General features: G+C 54.8%; 1 protein-coding gene across 4 annotated transcripts; it reads left to right on the forward strand.

The window, feature by feature from the left end:
* Positions 1–2464: 2464 nt before the first annotated feature.
* On the forward strand, positions 2465–15487 carry ZFP91 (ZFP91 zinc finger protein, atypical E3 ubiquitin ligase). 4 transcript variants are annotated; one of them, XM_050335378.1, is made up of 11 exons: positions 2465–2809; positions 3466–3491; positions 7464–7700; positions 7912–7948; positions 8402–8494; positions 8828–8950; positions 10431–10481; positions 10897–10975; positions 11170–11284; positions 11817–11916; positions 12256–15487. In XM_050335378.1, the coding sequence occupies exons 1-11, from the start codon at positions 2466–2468 to the stop codon at positions 12764–12766; spliced, it is 1716 nt and encodes a 571-aa protein (XP_050191335.1). In that variant the 5' UTR covers position 2465; the 3' UTR covers positions 12767–15487. The 4 variants fall into 4 exon arrangements, with proteins under 4 accessions (XP_050191335.1, XP_050191336.1, XP_050191337.1 ...); XM_050335379.1 differs by having other exon boundaries at positions 8405–8494; XM_050335380.1 differs by having other exon boundaries at positions 7485–7700.
* Positions 15488–16124: the final 637 nt, after the last annotated feature.

Consider the following 16124-nt stretch of genomic DNA (forward strand, 5'->3'; position numbering starts at 1 on the left):
TAGTCCAGCTCTCCGGGGGTTCAAGGGTGCCAGAAGCACCTCGGGAGCAGAGGCTATGTGGCCAAACACGTCCTCTCAGCGGGGCCAGACCCCCGTGTCAGTGGGGAACCGCAGCATCCGGCACCGCTGAGGCACGAGCGCTCTCGCGGGCCTGGCTGACACCACCGTGGTCCTGCTCTTAGGCTCTGCTGAGCCCACCTGCCCCCTCAGCTGGCCTGGGCTCCAGCCCCTCGAGCTGCCACAGAGAGCTTCACTGAATTACCACGGCGGTGTCGGTGACAACGCTTTTGTTCCCTTCTCCATCCAGCCGTAGCACCTCGGGAAAGCCCCGCGGGACATGCACAGGGAACTGTTTGAGGACAGGAATCCTGAGAGCCACCCAGAGACAAGCTGAGGCACTGCTGGTATCGCCCAGCCTTGCGTCAGGCACTTCCATCCCTGCACACACCAGAACCTTCCTGTGTGCGGAAGGTTTGGGGCTATTTTTAGCCTTCTCAGTGATTTACTCTCCCCACTGGGGATCTGTGAGCCCGAGGGCACACGAGGAGCTGGTGCTGTAACACCCCATTATAAAACTTCCCCTTACAAGCCCCTCGGAGGCAAAAGGCCGAGCTGCTCCCTGGCCAGAGCTGTGCCCCCCTGCAGAATTAAGCAACGCCAGCCTTACCTGCAGAGGAGAAATCAGTGGTGACAATGACAAGAACAGGTTGGTACTGGGCTGACAGAAAGCAAGACCCAGCCCAGGTCAGTGGCTGTGGGGAAGGTTTGTGCTGAGCCTCTTGTCTGGGTCTGGCATGGACAGGAGGAATCCCCGTGCAAGTACCCTGAGCTTTGCTTTAACTTTCATGGGTTTCCCCCCCTTCCCTGGGCTTGGTGTCTTGCTCAGAGGAACAGATTCTCCAGTGGTGAGGTGGTTTATTAGAGGAACATTAGATTAGATTAGAAGAAGGGAGAGTTGGACACGCTTTTGTCTTCTAAGAATACAATACACAGCTCAGGCCTCGAAGCCCAGGAGCAGAAGGAAGGGCTGGGCGGCCGGAGCCCTCTTCACTGGTGGGGAACCGGTTCAGCAAACAGGATTTACCAGCTAAACGCCTCAGGCTCTTCGAACCCCGGTGGTTTTTGCTGCCTCCATTTGCTCTGGCACAGGCGGAATGGGGTGGGATATCTGCCACGCTCCTGTCTAAGACGGCGTGCAGGGGTCACGGCAGCGCTGTGGCAGCAGGGATTGGGATCGGAGGTGGGGAGCCCCGGTGACCCGTGTAGTGGAACAAAGAGAAATCTAGCCAACTTAGCCAATAATTTCAAGGACTGAGGGGAAAGCTGGATTTCCTGGAAGTGGGAAGTGTCACCCTTTGTTCTCCTGTCCCAGAATTTAAGTCTGATGTGCAAAATGTGGGTAAGGTCGGCCAAGCCACCCCCTCCCGAGGAACCACGGCACAACCCCTCCCCAACCCCACGCCGGCTGCCGGCCCGGGGGACCAAGAGCACACGCGAGGGATCGCTCCAGGTCCCAGGGCACACCCGGACAATGAGGCTGCTGACCACGCTCCCGCCACCGGGCACAGAGGGGGACCGGGACGCGGAACCGGACCGGGAGGCAGTGCCACCCCCGCCGAGCTCGGAACTACAGCTCCCGGCAGGCCCCGCGCGTGCGCGGCTCCGAGGCGGAAGCGGGCGGGCCGCGTGGCCCGGGCCCCGCCCCCCTGCGCCGGCCGCCATTTTGTCACCGACTTTCACCCGCCGCCCGACGGGGCGTTTTTTTTTTTTCTTAAAGGAGAAGCGGCAGCCAAAAAGCGGCCCCGCCGCCAGGCCCCGCCGGCACCGCGGGCGGCGCCGCAGCTCCGCCGCACGGAGCGGCCGCGCGGGGCCGGGGCGGCGAACGGCTTTCCCCCTGCCGGGCCTCGCCCACGGGGCGAAGGGGGGCCCCCCGGGGCAGGCGGAGGGGCGCAGGCAGCGGCGGCGGTAGGGAGCCCGGCGGTGCCGGGGGCCGGGCGGCGGCCGGGGGCCGAGCCGGGGCGGCGGGGACCGCGCTCGAGTGGGCGCCGAGCGGGGCCGGCCCGGGGGGGGAGCGGGAGCGCGAGCCCGGCGGCCGCGGCGGCGCCTGCGCGGGAGGCGGGGGACGGCCGGGGCGCGCTCGCGGAAGCCTCGCGCTGGTTGGCCGCGCGGCCGCTCCGTAGGGGGCGGGGCCCCGCCTCAGCCGGGCCGCCCATTGGCCGGGGCGGCGCGCGAGCGGCGGGGGAAGGCGGGAGCGCGGCGGGCGCGGGGGGAGGCGGGTCTCGCGCGGGGAGGGGGCGGTGCCGCCCCCCGCGTCCCGCCCGGCGATTGGCGGTTGCGGGCGCGGGCGGGGCGCCGGAGCCGCGCGTGAAGGCGGGCGGCGGGCGCTGATTGGGCGCGGGCGGCGGGGGCGGGCCCGTCCCGCCGAGGGAGGAGCGCGGCCGCCCGGCCCCGCCGCCGCCGCCCCGATGCCGGCGGGCACCGAGCAGCCGGGGGGCGCCGCCGCCGAGCCGCCGCCGCCCGCCCCGGCGCCACCGCCCGCAGCTGACAGGTCGCCCGCCTCGGGCCGCCGCCGCCAGCCGCCCGCCGAGCAGGGGGAAGAGTCCGGCGCCAACCGTGTGCTGAGGGGCGGTCGGGAGCGCGGACGCGCCGCCGCCGCCTCGGTCGCGGGGGGATCCGCCGCCGCCGCCGCGTCCCGCCGCCGTAAGGCCGAGTACCCCCGGCGCCGGCGGAGCAGCCCCGGGGCGCGGCCCGCCGCCGAGGAGCCAGCCGCCGAGACGCCGCCCGCGGCCAGGAAGGGCCCCCGGGCCGGGTGAGTTCCTGCGGCGCCGCTGGGCCCGCACCTCTCCGGGATCGCGGCCGGGGCCGGGCGTGGGGTCTCTGCGGGGGGCCCGGCGCCATCGCGCCCGGGCCTCGGGGCCGCCTCCGGGCGCGGGACGCCCCACGCCGCCGCCCCTTTGTTCCGGCGCCGTTGGTCCCTTCCCAGGAAGGGCCGCGTCCCGGGAGTCGCTGACCGCGCAGCCGTCCCGGTGCCCCGCGAAGCCAGCGCGGTTTGACCCCCTCCGTCTCGGGGAGGGGTCTCGAGGGGGTCAGCCTTTCTGGGGGGACATTTTGCAGCCCCTACACCTTCGGTGCGGAGCGGGACTCCGGCCACGTGCACGCGTGGAGCCTTCGGGAGTGCAGCCCCTCTGCCCTGTCCCAAGCGCAAAATCCCCCTGGCTCGGGCGTAACTATGGTGGGCAGGGCTGGTAACCCTAACCCTTTGGTACTGGGTGTTCCTGGAGTTCCCCTCAGCTCCCTGCGGCTGGAATGATACACCTTGGCATGCGGGGGTGAAAGCAGCGGTCCGAGGGCTTGGCACTGGGAATCTGGGGAGTTGGGGCTCATCTCCTTGTCGTGCAATTCCTTGTTTCTGCCCCTGTGCCACAGAATCTGGTTTTTATACTTGGTTTTGTGGGTTTTTTTCAGGTGTGCAGATAAAGCAGCTGGTAAAGGTAAGAGTTGAATTACTCACTCCTTCTGTCTTTTCCATGCTGGAAGTCTGGGCCTCCCAGAGCCAGATGTCTGTCTTGTCCTCCCGAGTTAGCCAGATATCTCTTGGATCTTCCTTCTAAAGAATGTTTTGGTGCCAGACGATGTGCTTTGTGGTTGCTCCTGTTGCACAGCAGTCCCAAGCAGCAGGCGAATCCTGGGCTCTCCTCTCTTTTGAGCTCACAAGTACAGGTGTAGGTCATCCAGAGATTCAGCTATTTACACTTGTTCTTTTCTAACTTCAGTGGATCGTGGATTTTTTTACGCTCATTTCTTCAGGGGTGAAGGAGAAAATTCTTCAGAATTTGGGGAAGCAGTGGCTTAAGGGGTCTGAACACAAAAGCCTCAACTATGGGGAGCTGAGACCTGGAGCAGAATTTTTGTTTTCCAGTGCAAACTATGAACTTTGTTGCATCTGTTTAACAGCTTCTTTTTAGAAAAACACCCCCCCCCAAAAAAAAAAACGTTTGTGGGCTTTGCTGCTTGCCCAGTGATGACTCCTGAAACAGCTCCAAGTAAAGGGCTTTGTGTAGAGTTAGTTTTGATCTGGCACCAGAGGATTGTGACAGGAACTGAGGAAAGGAGGTTACACACCTGTGCAAGTGAACTCCCTTTCTGCTGGAGCTATCCGGGTTGGTTTGCAGGCAGCCGTGTCTCAGAGGCTGCCATTAAAGCAAAACTGCTGGAATGTGTAAGGAAGCTTGATATGTGTGTAGTGTTGACATTATAATGGTGAAACTTGGTGTTTTGGCTGCCACTAGGCAGAAATGTTTATGTGGTAGTGGTAGAAAACAGGCAGAATGCTCCTGTTTGGACCCCAGTTTCCTAGGATGCATTAGGAGATGGCAGCTGTCAGTCTGAAATTCCCAAGTCTAGGGGCTCTCTGCACTCAGGACCTTCTTGCCTTTAACCTGGGCTCTGAGGTTTTCAGCTGTGCTCAAATGTGAGAGTGGAAAAAGTGTTTGTTAAATTTCTGGGGCTCTTTTTTTTCCCTGGTTAGATTTTGTGGCCAAAAGGATGGAACATTTGTGTGGAAATTGGCGCCAAGAAGTGCTGACTGCTCCTGGGCCGGAGGAAATCTGCCTTGGTGGGGCTTGGGTTGTTGCTTGTTTGTTTTTTTGGTTTTTTTTTTAGTCTTTAGAAGTGAGGAAGCTGCACTTCTGTGTCCTGGCTGCTCTCTGGATGGAGCCCTTGGAGTGCCTTGTGCTGGTTGGGGAAGACATGCAAAAAATTTGGGCAGATGGTGCAGGAGCAGAAGAGGAGATGCGCCCCTGTTCCCCGCCTTAGCCTTTAGCATCAACCTGACTGGGTGTGAGCAAACGGCAGCTCTCCTTGCACAGCAGGGATTTTGAGTAGCCAGGAGTCCCCTGTAAATCCGGAAGGCAAAGTCCCATTTGTCCTTTCATCCTGGATGGAGTTGGGCTGAGGAGCTGAGCAGTTCCGGTGAAGGTTTGGTATTTTGTGCTGGTGTTCCCTGGAGTGAATTCTGACGTGGGATTGGTTTCTCATGGTGATTATTTGTGTTACGCTGTTAGCCTTCACTACCAAACACTAACTCTAGTTTGGAATATTCAGTTGGCCCGAGCTCGGCCAGAACTGAGCTTTGGCAGGGAGGACAAAGGGGGTGCACCTGGTGGCAGGTCCGGTGTAGCCACAGGACGAATGGAAAGCGTGCTGTGCCAGGGTTTGTTCAGCAAATGTTGTTGCCTGGTGTTTGGGATAATGTTTTGAAGGGAGATCAGCAGCTGGCATTGGTGAGGAGAGCTTGGGCTGGTGGGTGCTGCCGATGGTATATCCAGGATGCTGTGACGTTGGAATTGTGTTCCCGACTTTTCCCTCTGTACAGAGCCAGGCTTCTTGGACACTGACAGTATTCCCTGTCATCTGCTTAGTCATGGAGTGGCAGGATTTCCCAACGTGTGTCTGTAGAGATATTAGCTGCATAGGTAGAACATTCAGTCTCAGCTTACAAATGGATTCACTGTGTAGTACAGTTCACATTCGACTTCCCACAGTGCTCTGTGTTCTCGTGGGAATAATTTTGATTTTAGTTAGGCCTGAATGATTGTAATTACTGGAATACAGAGTTGATGGATACACTTAATGTCCTTCCATCACTGGACTGAAAATTCTCTGTGACTCTTTGTTGGCAGTTGAATAGAACGTGCTTCTTCAATCCAATCTTACACCCAAACTAACTTCTGACTCCATCCATGCTTTTCTGAGATTTTCCCTCTGCTGTTCCATAACCACCTTTAGGAGCTGGAAGGAAATCTTCCAAGCAGTTGGGACAGTGGGTTGTGTTGCTGTTCCAGAGGGAGTGTTGAGAGGAAAGGGCCCCATGAAGCTTTCGTTTACTGGGAGCTGTGATCAGAAGAGATCAGTGCTATGTGCATGGAGTGTCACCTCCTTAAGTTCCTTCTCAAATCCAAGGGTTTTGCACAGTGTGGGCTGGGGGATGAGTCCAGCAGAGCTCACATCCTTCTCTGTGGTACAAACAGAGTTGTGTGTAGAGCACTTGTGTTGGGCAAGGGATTGTTTTTTCCCCCTTTAGTTTGGTTTGGTTGTTGGTTTATTTTGTTGTCTTCTTTGTTTTTTGAGAGGCAGGCTGGATTCATCAGAAATCTGTTTTTGTGAAGGAGAAAAGGAAGTTTAGGTATGGGAAAGAGAAAAAGAAACTTACATTACAAATGTAGGACTTCCCTTTTGCAATTTCAGGTTTCAGGCAAAGCCTTGATGAGTGCTGATTGCAGCTGCTCCTGCAGCTGAGCTCTTGACAGACACAAATTTCCTGGTGCAGCTCTGACCCTTGGATGGGGACCAGTGGCCATGTTGGGAGAGTCTAGAATTAAAAGGGTTTTTAACTATTAGCTCTGTATTGCTCTCCTGGGTTCTGTTGCAGAGAAAATATTTGCTGTGTCTCCTGACGCTGGGGGTTTGAAGGCACTTGGGTATTCTCAGCATGTAGAAATTTCCTGGATCTGTTAGACAGAGATGCTGAAGCAGAAGAAGTAGGAAGGAGAAACTAGTTTCAAATGCCTTTGGGTAAAACCTGAGATGTTCATCTTTAGGACTGAGAACAGAGGTGGAGAGCAGTTTTTACTGGTGAGGCCCTGGCACAAGTTGCCCAGAGAAGCTGTGGCTGCCCCATCCCAAGGCCACGTTGGACAGGGCTTGGAGCCATCTGGGCTAGTGGGAGGTGTCCCTGCCCATGGCAGGGGGTGGAATGAGATGAGCTTTAAGGTCCCTTCTAGCCCAAACCAGTCTGTGATGATTTGTGACATTTCAAAAGGCATTTCGATTCTTTAGGGCCCAATGGCACAGCAAGCACCAAACACTGAGATCAAGTGAGGTGTACTTGGGAATTCTACTTTTTAAGGGATTAACTTGCTCACATAGACCTTTCAGGCAGTTCTGTTATCTTGCCAAAACATATTTGGAGACCAACCATCAGCTAAAAAGGAAACCACCTGTACAAGCTAACAATGAGTGCAAAGGCCTCAGGGTAGCAGCATTTGTAATGCTTTTTGCTCTGCACAGGACCAGAAACATCCAGCCCAGATTCCTCAGGGTCATTGCCAGGTGTACAGTTCCGTGTTTGGGTAATTCTTGAAACGTGACCTTTCACACAAAGCTGGCCTTTCATGAAGCACTTACTCATGTTTACAAGCATCTTTTGTAGTGGTCAGAGCCAGCAAATCATCATCTTGCAGGCCTTTATCCGAGAGAAATACAAGATGCTTTCAGATTAGTAAACAGTTTTAAACACTCCTGCTGCCTTTACTTGCAGAGTTTTAGTTGATTTTACTTGGGGAGTTTGAAGAGGGGCCTGGAGGACCTGCCCTCCAGGTGTGTGAGAGGTGTGAGCGGGTTGGCATGGAAGCGAGGAGTGCGATTTGTTGGTGGGATTTAGGCTTTTTCTATTGTTATGAAAGGGGCTGCAACGGCTGTTTCAGATCCCAAAGAAGAGAAGGAGGAGGAGGAGGTTTCCAGCATCCTGAGCCATGGCTCTTCCGTGGGCACAGCCCGGCCCAGCCGGAGCTGGCGCAGCAGCAGGTCGGCCACCATGGCTCGGCAGCGGGACACGGAGAACTCCCGCGCCTCCAGATCCAAGACCGGCTCCCTGCAGCTCGTCTGCAAGTCTGAGCCAAACATGGACCAGCTGGAGTACGGTACGTGGCGCGATGTGCTCGGGACCAGGCAGGTGTGGGGAGCCTCTGGAGGGAGCTGGCCGTGGCTGGTGCCGGCGCGGTGCTGCTTGGTCACGGGTGCCTTCTGCTAGCAGCACTTCTGGCTCTGAGTGGCGACGGCGGTGTCGTGAGACAGATAAGCTCACTACAGCGAACACACGCTGAAACCTAATGGTGACACTTTTCCTTTCAGAGGTCACAGAAGAGCATCGGTCTCCAGCTGGAGTCAGGTAGGACACTCTTGACTCTGTGGTGTTTCCTACGATTCGGTGTCTCGAAAGCAGGGGCTGAGTGGTTTGAGAAGAAATGCTCGTGTGAAATGTTCTCTGGGACAGGCAGCAACTCTTGTCTCGTTCCACCCTGGGCCTCTGCATTTGCTGTGTGGGCTACAGGGGTCAGGAGATACCATGGAGGAATGGATAGGAAGATTGGATGTGGACATTGCACCTTTATTCCCGTAGGAGCAGATGCTGTAGGTGGGTGGGTTCAGAAGAGGACACTGCTCTGCCTGACCGGGCCTGGTTGCTGTCGTGCTCCTTGATCGGTGCAGGCTCTCCCCAGTCATGCTGCATGAGGAAGTGCTGTGGAGTAGTGCCTTCCCATCCTAGGGGGTGATGCACGGGTGTTCTGCAGTAGTGGTTAAGCTGGTGCTGCCAAAGTCCTCTCTTCTCCCTTTCTCCCAGCAGCGATGATGACGAGGAGATGCTCATCAGTGAGGAAGAAGTTCCCTTCAAAGATGATCCCAGAGATGAAACCTACAAGCCTCACCTAGAGAAGTATATTGGATTTTGTACTTACTGGGGATTTAGACCAAAAAAAATGGACATCTTAGCTGGATGAACACACTATGCCCTAAAGCACCTGAGCAGGATGCTCAGGGGCAATAGTTCTAAATATTAGAATAAGCAGGACTGTTCTTCTCTCAGAGACTAAAGCCTTTAGAGCCTTGCTGTCTGCCAGGTGCTTCCTTAATCCTTGTTGATAGTTCTGCTTAGAAGTGGGACTTGAGAAATAAGCCTGAACTTCCATCCAGTTTTTGCTAAAGTCTTTGTGGAAAGCAGCCAGCGGGAGGAGCATTGGAGTAATATGTTGTATCTGTGTCTTTGTAGGGAAGCACCAAAGCAAAGGAGAAAAACTAACAAGGGGAAGGAGGAAAAAGAAAGGCAGAAAGAGATTAAAGTGGAAGTGAAAGAAGAGAACGAATTTCAGGAAGACGAGGAACCACCAAGGAAGTGAGTGAACTCTGCAATTACACATGGCAGTGTGTATTGTTTATTTTGCATTCTTGCTGGTGTACAACAGTATTTTGTTGCTGGTTCCCCCGTTCCTCCTCCTCCTCTGGGCCTGAGAGCTGATGGGGCAGCACTGTTTGTTCTGCTTCCTCACGTCTTGCCTGTGTTCCAAAAATCAGAGTTGGCACTTAGGTTTAGTTTAAGGTGAGGGATTTTTCTTCATCCTGTGGTTATTCACCCTCTGTGGGTGTGACCACACAGTGGGAGACTCTTCAGAGCACCCTTACAAGGGGTTTTGTTGTGATGCCTGAAGTGGATCAGTGTTAGAAATCCAGTGTGAGAGGGCAGTGTTCCTGCTGTGGATGTGTGTGTGGCAAGTGTCCTCTTTGTACATGTGGGACTATCCCAGAGCTCAGGGAAACCACTTACATTCCCCCTCTCTTTGGAGAAAACTTTTACTCCCCATAGGCTCTACACTTGGGGTGTGCTGCCGCTGGGGCTCAGCGCTGCAGCTTTCCTCTTGTCAACAGAGGGAGATTGCTTCATGTGTCTGTGTCTAAACCATTCTTTGGGATGGTGTGAGGGAGAAAAAAAGAGAAAGGAGCTGCTTTTGTACCTCAGCTCCTCTCTGAGAAGCTGGAACAGCTGGGGCTCCCTCTGCTGAACTGCCTCGTGGGCCCACACACCGCTGGTGCTGCTTCTCTGGCTGTTCCTAAGCTGCTGCTGCTGCACAGCAGAGAGGAGTGAGTAGGCTGGTATTTTGAGAACATTTCTGTCTGTTGGAGATTGCTTTTTGTGCCTTGAGGTTTTGTTGTTTGGATCAGACACTGCTTTTGTGTGTAATAAAACCTGTGCCTCTTCTGAGGGCTTGGCTTGAATGCTGAGTGCCTGTTCAGCAGGTTCCTGGCATGGGCTTGCCATCAATAAAGATGTCTCAGTAGAGTCTAGAAAATGCTTTCATCAATCTGCTCCAAGTGCCTCTGCAGCAATGGGATCAAGCTGTGGCTTAGGAGGCTGCAGTTTACATGTGAACACAGGTCTGCTCAGAGTCTAGATTTTTGTCTTGACAGGTGTATAAGCTGCTGTAGCTAAGTCAGAGGCCTTTAAAATAGCTGCTGGATCATTAATCCCCTTCTTCCTGATCATGCAGGTCGGTGTTTTCCCATGGTATGGAATGTTCCCCAACAGAGCAGAGGGAGTAGGATGCACTGTGGGCTCTGGACTATATTAGCACCATTGCATGTTTATAAGAAATATATTAGGAAATGCACTGGGAAATGGGAAGGGTTGAGAGAGCAAACTACATGAAGCATTTATTTCTCTAAAATTCTCCTTCCCCTGAATCTGTTTCCAACTTACACTCCATTTTTTTTTCTAGATCTTGCAGTTAATGAGGCAATACAGCATAAACTTCAAAGTCTCTGCCCACTACTAATGTAAGGAACCTTTTCTCAGTTGTGTTTCTATATCCCTGTTACAGGAGGGGAAGGAGAAGAAAAGATGACAAGAGCCCAAGGCTGCCCAAGAGAAGGTAAGTGATCCCCTCCACCCAGTTCTGTTCTGCAGACTTGCTTCCCTTGTGCCCTGCACACGGGTGGGGATTGCCCAGCAATAAGGTTCTGGGAAATCTGGATCTCCTGGGGTTTTCCCAGCTCTGGGGAGAGCCCTCAAGTAAGTGGCAGGAGTGGAGGTGGCACTTGGACAGAGGCTCTGTCCCATCCCAGCCAGTACTGGAGCAGGAATTCTTCGCTCTCATTTCACTGAGCTGTGCTTTGTTGTGCTGCTGCCGTGGCATCAGAGGCATCAGCCAATCTCTGCCCCTCACAGAAACAGAATTCTGCAGTTTATATGATTCTGTATCGGATATGTAGAGAGTCCTTATCTGTAGAATCATCTAGTCACAGAAGCAGCCAACCACTGTGCCCCTTTCCTTGCTGCCTTCCCAGGAAGAAGCCTCCGATACAGTACGTCCGCTGTGAGATGGAGGGATGCGGCACGGTCCTGGCTCACCCGCGCTACCTGCAGGTTGGTGCAGGTTTTCCTGTCCTGAATGGCACGTGTGAGGGCAGGGAAGGGCTGTTTGGAGCAGGCAGCTAAGCCTCCACTGCCCTGACACTCCTCCCTGACACTATGTCTTCTTTTGCTGAAGGGCCGTCTGGGATCGCTGTGTCTCAGCTCTCCTCTCAGAGACTCTGCAAAGTTTCACTCTTTCTTTTCAGCATCACATAAAGTACCAGCACTTGCTGAAGAAGAAATATGTGTGTCCTCACCCCTCCTGTGGTCGGCTCTTCCGGCTCCAGAAGCAGCTCCTGCGACATGCCAAACATCACACAGGTACAGGGTGGTGGGAGATAGGTACAAATGCCTCCTCAGGTCAGTGAACAGAGAGGGGAAAAAGAAAAGGCCTCTAGGCTTTCTGGGGAGAGTGAAGCCAAGGCAGGTGGCATAGATTTGCAGGAGCAGCGGGGTATTATTTTCTTCCGGATTATCACCTTGTAAGGAAATGAAAGAAATAAGACTATAGAGGTTTCTAATTCTCCCCCTGGCAAGTATCACTCAGGGCTTCTGTAGAGGAATAAACCTCTACATATAAAAACTCTACAGATAAAGTCTACTTTATCCTAATTTGCCAGTCCTTCACTCCTTGGTCAGAGTGGATGATTAGCTCTTAGAAGAGTCTTAATCATACCTGGCCTCTCCAGATCAGCTGCTGCGCTGCATTGTGGGACTCCTGCTTTGCTGGGCCTGCTGGCCTCCCAGAACTCCTTTCTGCTCCTTCTTGGGCAGCTTTACCTGCACTATGTGGGAGCTGGGAGAGGGAGCAGGTCTGTGGGAGAGCAGTGCTGCAACTGCTGTTTCCTTTCAGATCAAAGGGATTACATCTGCGAGTACTGCGCCCGGGCGTTCAAGAGCTCCCACAACTTGGCGGTGCACAGGATGATCCACACGGGCGAGAAGCCCTTGCAGTGAGTACCCTGTGCCTGTGCCTCGCCCTCCTGCCCCGAGGGACCCCCAGCACACCTGTTCTGGGGCTGCATCCACAGCAGGGGCAGCTCTGAAGTCGGGGCTGGAGCCTGTTGCTGGTGTCCCAGCTCTCTAAACGCACACACTGTTGAGCTGCCCCTTGTCTCACCTGCTCCTCGGGGCAGATCTGGAATCATAAACCTTCAGCAAATAAAGCCCTTAGTGAGCAGTGACATCATTGAGCCCCTACTTGTTTCCCTGGGCTGCCTCCTTGCTGCTGCTGTCCCCACGAGTGCGTGGGGACGTCCCTTTGTTGTGACCTGCTCCTTCTCCGCCCCCAGGTGTGAGATCTGTGGGTTCACCTGCCGGCAGAAGGCGTCCCTCAACTGGCACATGAAGAAGCATGACGCGGACTCCTTCTACCAGTTCTCCTGCAATATTTGCGGCAAGAAGTTTGAGAAGAAGGACAGCGTTGTGGCCCACAAAGCCAAGAGCCACCCCGAAGTGCTCATAGCTGAAGCACTGGCTGCCAACGCGGGTGCCCTGATCACCAGCACCGACATCCTGGGCACTAATCCTGAGGCCATCGCGCCGCCCACCGATGGCCAGGGCCTCCCGCTGCTCCCGGACCCCCTGGGCAGTGCCTCCCCAGCAGATTGCCTGCTGCTGAGCCCCGAGGGGATGCCAAAGCCCTACTGTGGCGGGGCAGAGCGCGTGAGCCTGGTGGCTGATGGCAAACTCTTTGTGGGCAGCGGCAGCAGCGCAAACCCAGAGGGGCTGGTCATGAACACGGAGATCCTGGGAGCCAGCACAGAGGTGCTCATCGAAGATTCAGACTCCACTGGACCCTAGTGGCAGGGGAGCACCTGGGTGCTGGGACAGTTGGAACTCTTAAGTATTTAAAAGGAAAAAAAAAAAAGAAAAAGAAAAAAAAGAGGAGGCACTTACTGAAAGAGAGGAAATTTAAACAAAACTTACAATACTAGTAAATAACTGAAGGGTCTGCTCCCCTCCAGCGTGGATCACGGCACATCCTCTTTCTCCCAACTACTTCTCTCTCTCCCGTGACCCCTTTGTGGAAAGGGGCATTTGCTGCCATTACCAGAGCAAGTTGGATTGAGTGACGGATTTCTCCAAGGGAGGGGGCACTGTCGAGACGCTTCGCTCTACCCCAAAGCAGATGCCTTTCTGGCTCCTTGACGTGGCCCCACTGGCAAACTTAAAAAAAAAAAAGGCGTTGGACATGCTCTGGAGAAGTTTCTTAGGACTCCCTCTGCCCCTGGTCCCGACTTCTATGCACCACTGCACTCTGGTCCTTGCAGTGTCCTCCTTCCTCCCGGGGCTGGGAGTTTGGCACTTTAGCCTCTCGGCAGGGTGAGCTGTGAAGCAGAGCACGTCCTGCTCCCACCACGCTCCCCTGCTCCAGCCCTGGCAGGAAGTGGAGGGAACGCCCTGGCTCGTAGATCATGTTTGCTCAGAGAGGCCCGGGGGCTACAGGAGCCCTGCGTGGGAGAGGCAAGGAGGAGCATCCCAGTTTGACGACAGTAATTTGCACTTTGAACATGCTTCGTTTTTGTGTTGTGGTAACAAGATTCCTTATTTATTGATTAAAAAAGGGTCGGTATTTTTTAGTTCTGTTCTTAGGGGGCGGGTGTGGAAGGGGTTCAGGCTGTTTCCCAGTAGGCTTCAGTGCAGGGAGCACGGTGTGGCATCGTAACAACGGCTGGGAGGGCCGAGGGGAAGGCAGCTCTCTGGAGTCAGATGTGTCTCTCAGCTTTTCCAGAGTAGAGGAGGGAGAGCCCCTGGAGAAGAGCCCTGTGTGCAGTGGGAATCTCTGCAGCAGCGTGTTAGCAGGAGGATGAGGTGAGTGATGGAACAGCTGGCTGTTGTCTCCTTCCCTCCCAGCTCTGGGTGAGCTCCTTGCATTAAATGCTCCGCAGCCTTTCGGGGAAGGATGTTGTCAGCCAGGAACTTGTCCTCGTGACTTGGGGCAGTCGTGAGCTGCTTGCTGCTGGGGGGATGTGGTGCTCCTCATCTGACTGTGCCTCTCCTTACCAGGTCTAGGCCAAGGCACAGGAGCAGGGACTGGATGTGGTTTTCTCAGGCTTGTTTATCCAAGGCAATAGATTGACGTGGGACTAAGGGGCTTTCAGCTTCTCTCCCTGCCCCCGTTATGGGGGAAGGTGTTGTGTAGCCGTGTTCTCAAAGGTTCTCTCTTCTGCACAGACGCCCCTGCTCTCCCTGAAATGTGGCAGGCCAGGTGTTGCGTGCTGGTGTAGTTAGGGCAGCTCTGAGCCCTTTGAAAAGTTTACATAGGATAAGAGGTGTCTGCTATGGAGACTTGGATTTTTTTTTTGCTCTTCTCTGAGACTTTGTGTGGAGATTCAGTGGCCTTGAATTCGTAGTGGTTTTGGAAGAGGTGAGGAATAACCTGGCTTTTTGTTTGTTTGCTTGTTTATTTTTGGGTTTATGTGGTTGGGAGCAGAGCTGGAGTGTTTTGTCCGAGCACAAGATGAGCTGAGTTAGTCTGTAGCACACAGCAGCTTGGCAAAACCAGGTACCTGGGGTCTAGAAAACCGCAATAAAACGTGGAATTTAACTGGAAACTTAACAGGAAACTGAGTCTGAACACCCATTCTGTGCCGTGTGCTGCCTGGAAATCCAGCCGTGGCCCAAACATGATGGCTTTTATTGGGCCGTTTGTCCCCTCTCTTCCCTCCTTACACGGATACCTTTGTCAGAGCAAGTCGAAACACTTCTGGTGTTGGGGCGGATCGTGGTGGAACAGTTGGGTGTCTGGTGCCCTGGGCGTGGGCATCCCACGTTCTCGCTGTGGCAGCAGCCTGACTCTCAGGCCTGCCACAAGGTGAGGGCCCAGCACACCTGGTGGAGGGTCCTCTGGGACAGTGCAGGCAGGTCTGCAGTGGAATGGTGTTTAAACTAAATCAGTTTCCTCAGTTGGGATGATCCAGTTTCTTGCTTTCATCACATTACTGTGATTTTCAGCTGGAGCTGCTTTCTCTGCCAACCCCTGTGCCCGTGGGAGGTGCAGGGTGGGCAGAGCCTTGCACAGAACACTAAGTGGAGAGCCCAGGGTCAAGGGCTGGCACTAAAATGCCTTTGGGTCAAAGGCTTGCTTGCCTCTGACTCAGTGCTTGGCACCTGGCTGGTTGCTGAGGGAGTGGCCTGGTCCTGCAGCCGCCCCGAGCGGAGCAGACTTTGCCACCGACCACGTTTCTGGGATGCAAAATCAAACACCCCCCTTGCTTCCCGGCCTGGGCACCTCTGATCCTGCCGATCCCCGCCTCGTCCTTCCATGACACCTCTTGTAGCTCTCCCTTTTCTTTTTCTGGCTGTGGCCAGGTGCCTGTCTGTCCTCTAACCGCAGCCTGCTCGCCTCTGATGCAGGAGAGATGTGTAGTAGCTCCCTTCCCAGGCCCCTCTGAAGCCCTAAAACTGACACGACCCTCCTGCAGCTCCTCCTCCCCTCGATGTCTCTCCTTCACTCGCATGCAGTTTGCTTCAATAAATTATTGTAGTAGTTTGCAATAAACTTTTTTGTATTTTTTTTTCCCCTGTATTTATTTTTTTTCTCCTCCTGGGGAGGGGTTGGAGGGGACTCAGGGCCCTTCGACCACTCTCGGGGCTGTGCCCGACATGGGCAGTGCTTTAGGGGTCAAGGGCTGCTGGGGCCAGGGGCTCCCAAAGCTCAGCAGCACTTTCTGCAGTAGCCATGAGGTGACAAAGAGGCTGCTGGGGGTACAGGGCCCCCTGACCAGGCATACTGTGGTACTTGTGGGAAGTTGCTTTCAACTCTTGGATTTTTTTCTCCTCTTAATCTGGGTAATACGTAACCAAAATAAACATACTGAGGAAAAACCAACCCAACCCAGTGGGCTGTTTTTGTCCTGGTGCATGCAGCTCATCTGTGGGGTGCCTGGTGCTGTCCTGGGGTGGCTCTTCCCCATCCCACGTGGGGGGGTGAATTGAGTGGCTGCTGGTGCCCAGCTGCCAATGGGGTTGGAGTCATGACCCTGGGCTGGTTTGGGGGGCTCAGAACCAGACTTATTTGATCAGCTTTTGGGCTCCCAAAGAGAGACTCAGGGCTGTGTTTGTGGGCCTCAAAAAGAGGTTCAGAGCTTAAGAACAGAGACTAAATGCTTCATTTTGCAGTTCTGAAACCAGGCTCTTACGTGCCCAGTTCTGGGCT

Source organism: Myiozetetes cayanensis, unplaced genomic scaffold, assembly GCF_022539395.1.
Source record: "Myiozetetes cayanensis isolate MyiCay16 unplaced genomic scaffold, myiCay2020 scf6-25, whole genome shotgun sequence".
Taxonomy (NCBI): Eukaryota; Metazoa; Chordata; class Aves; order Passeriformes; family Tyrannidae; genus Myiozetetes; species Myiozetetes cayanensis.

What these genes read in the sequence shown, in the direction of transcription:
- ZFP91 (XM_050335378.1), top strand. Translation starts at nt 2,466, where the DNA reads ATGCCGGCGGGCACCGAGCAGCCGGGGGGCGCCGCCGCCGAGCCGCCG. An exon ending in CGGTCTCCAGCTGGAGTCAG is followed by an intron (nt 7,949 to 8,401) that starts GTAGGACACTCT and finishes CCTTTCTCCCAG; the next exon opens with CAGCGATGATGACGAGGAGA. An exon ending in CCAAGGCTGCCCAAGAGAAG is followed by an intron (nt 10,482 to 10,896) that starts GTAAGTGATCCC and finishes CTGCCTTCCCAG; the next exon opens with GAAGAAGCCTCCGATACAGT.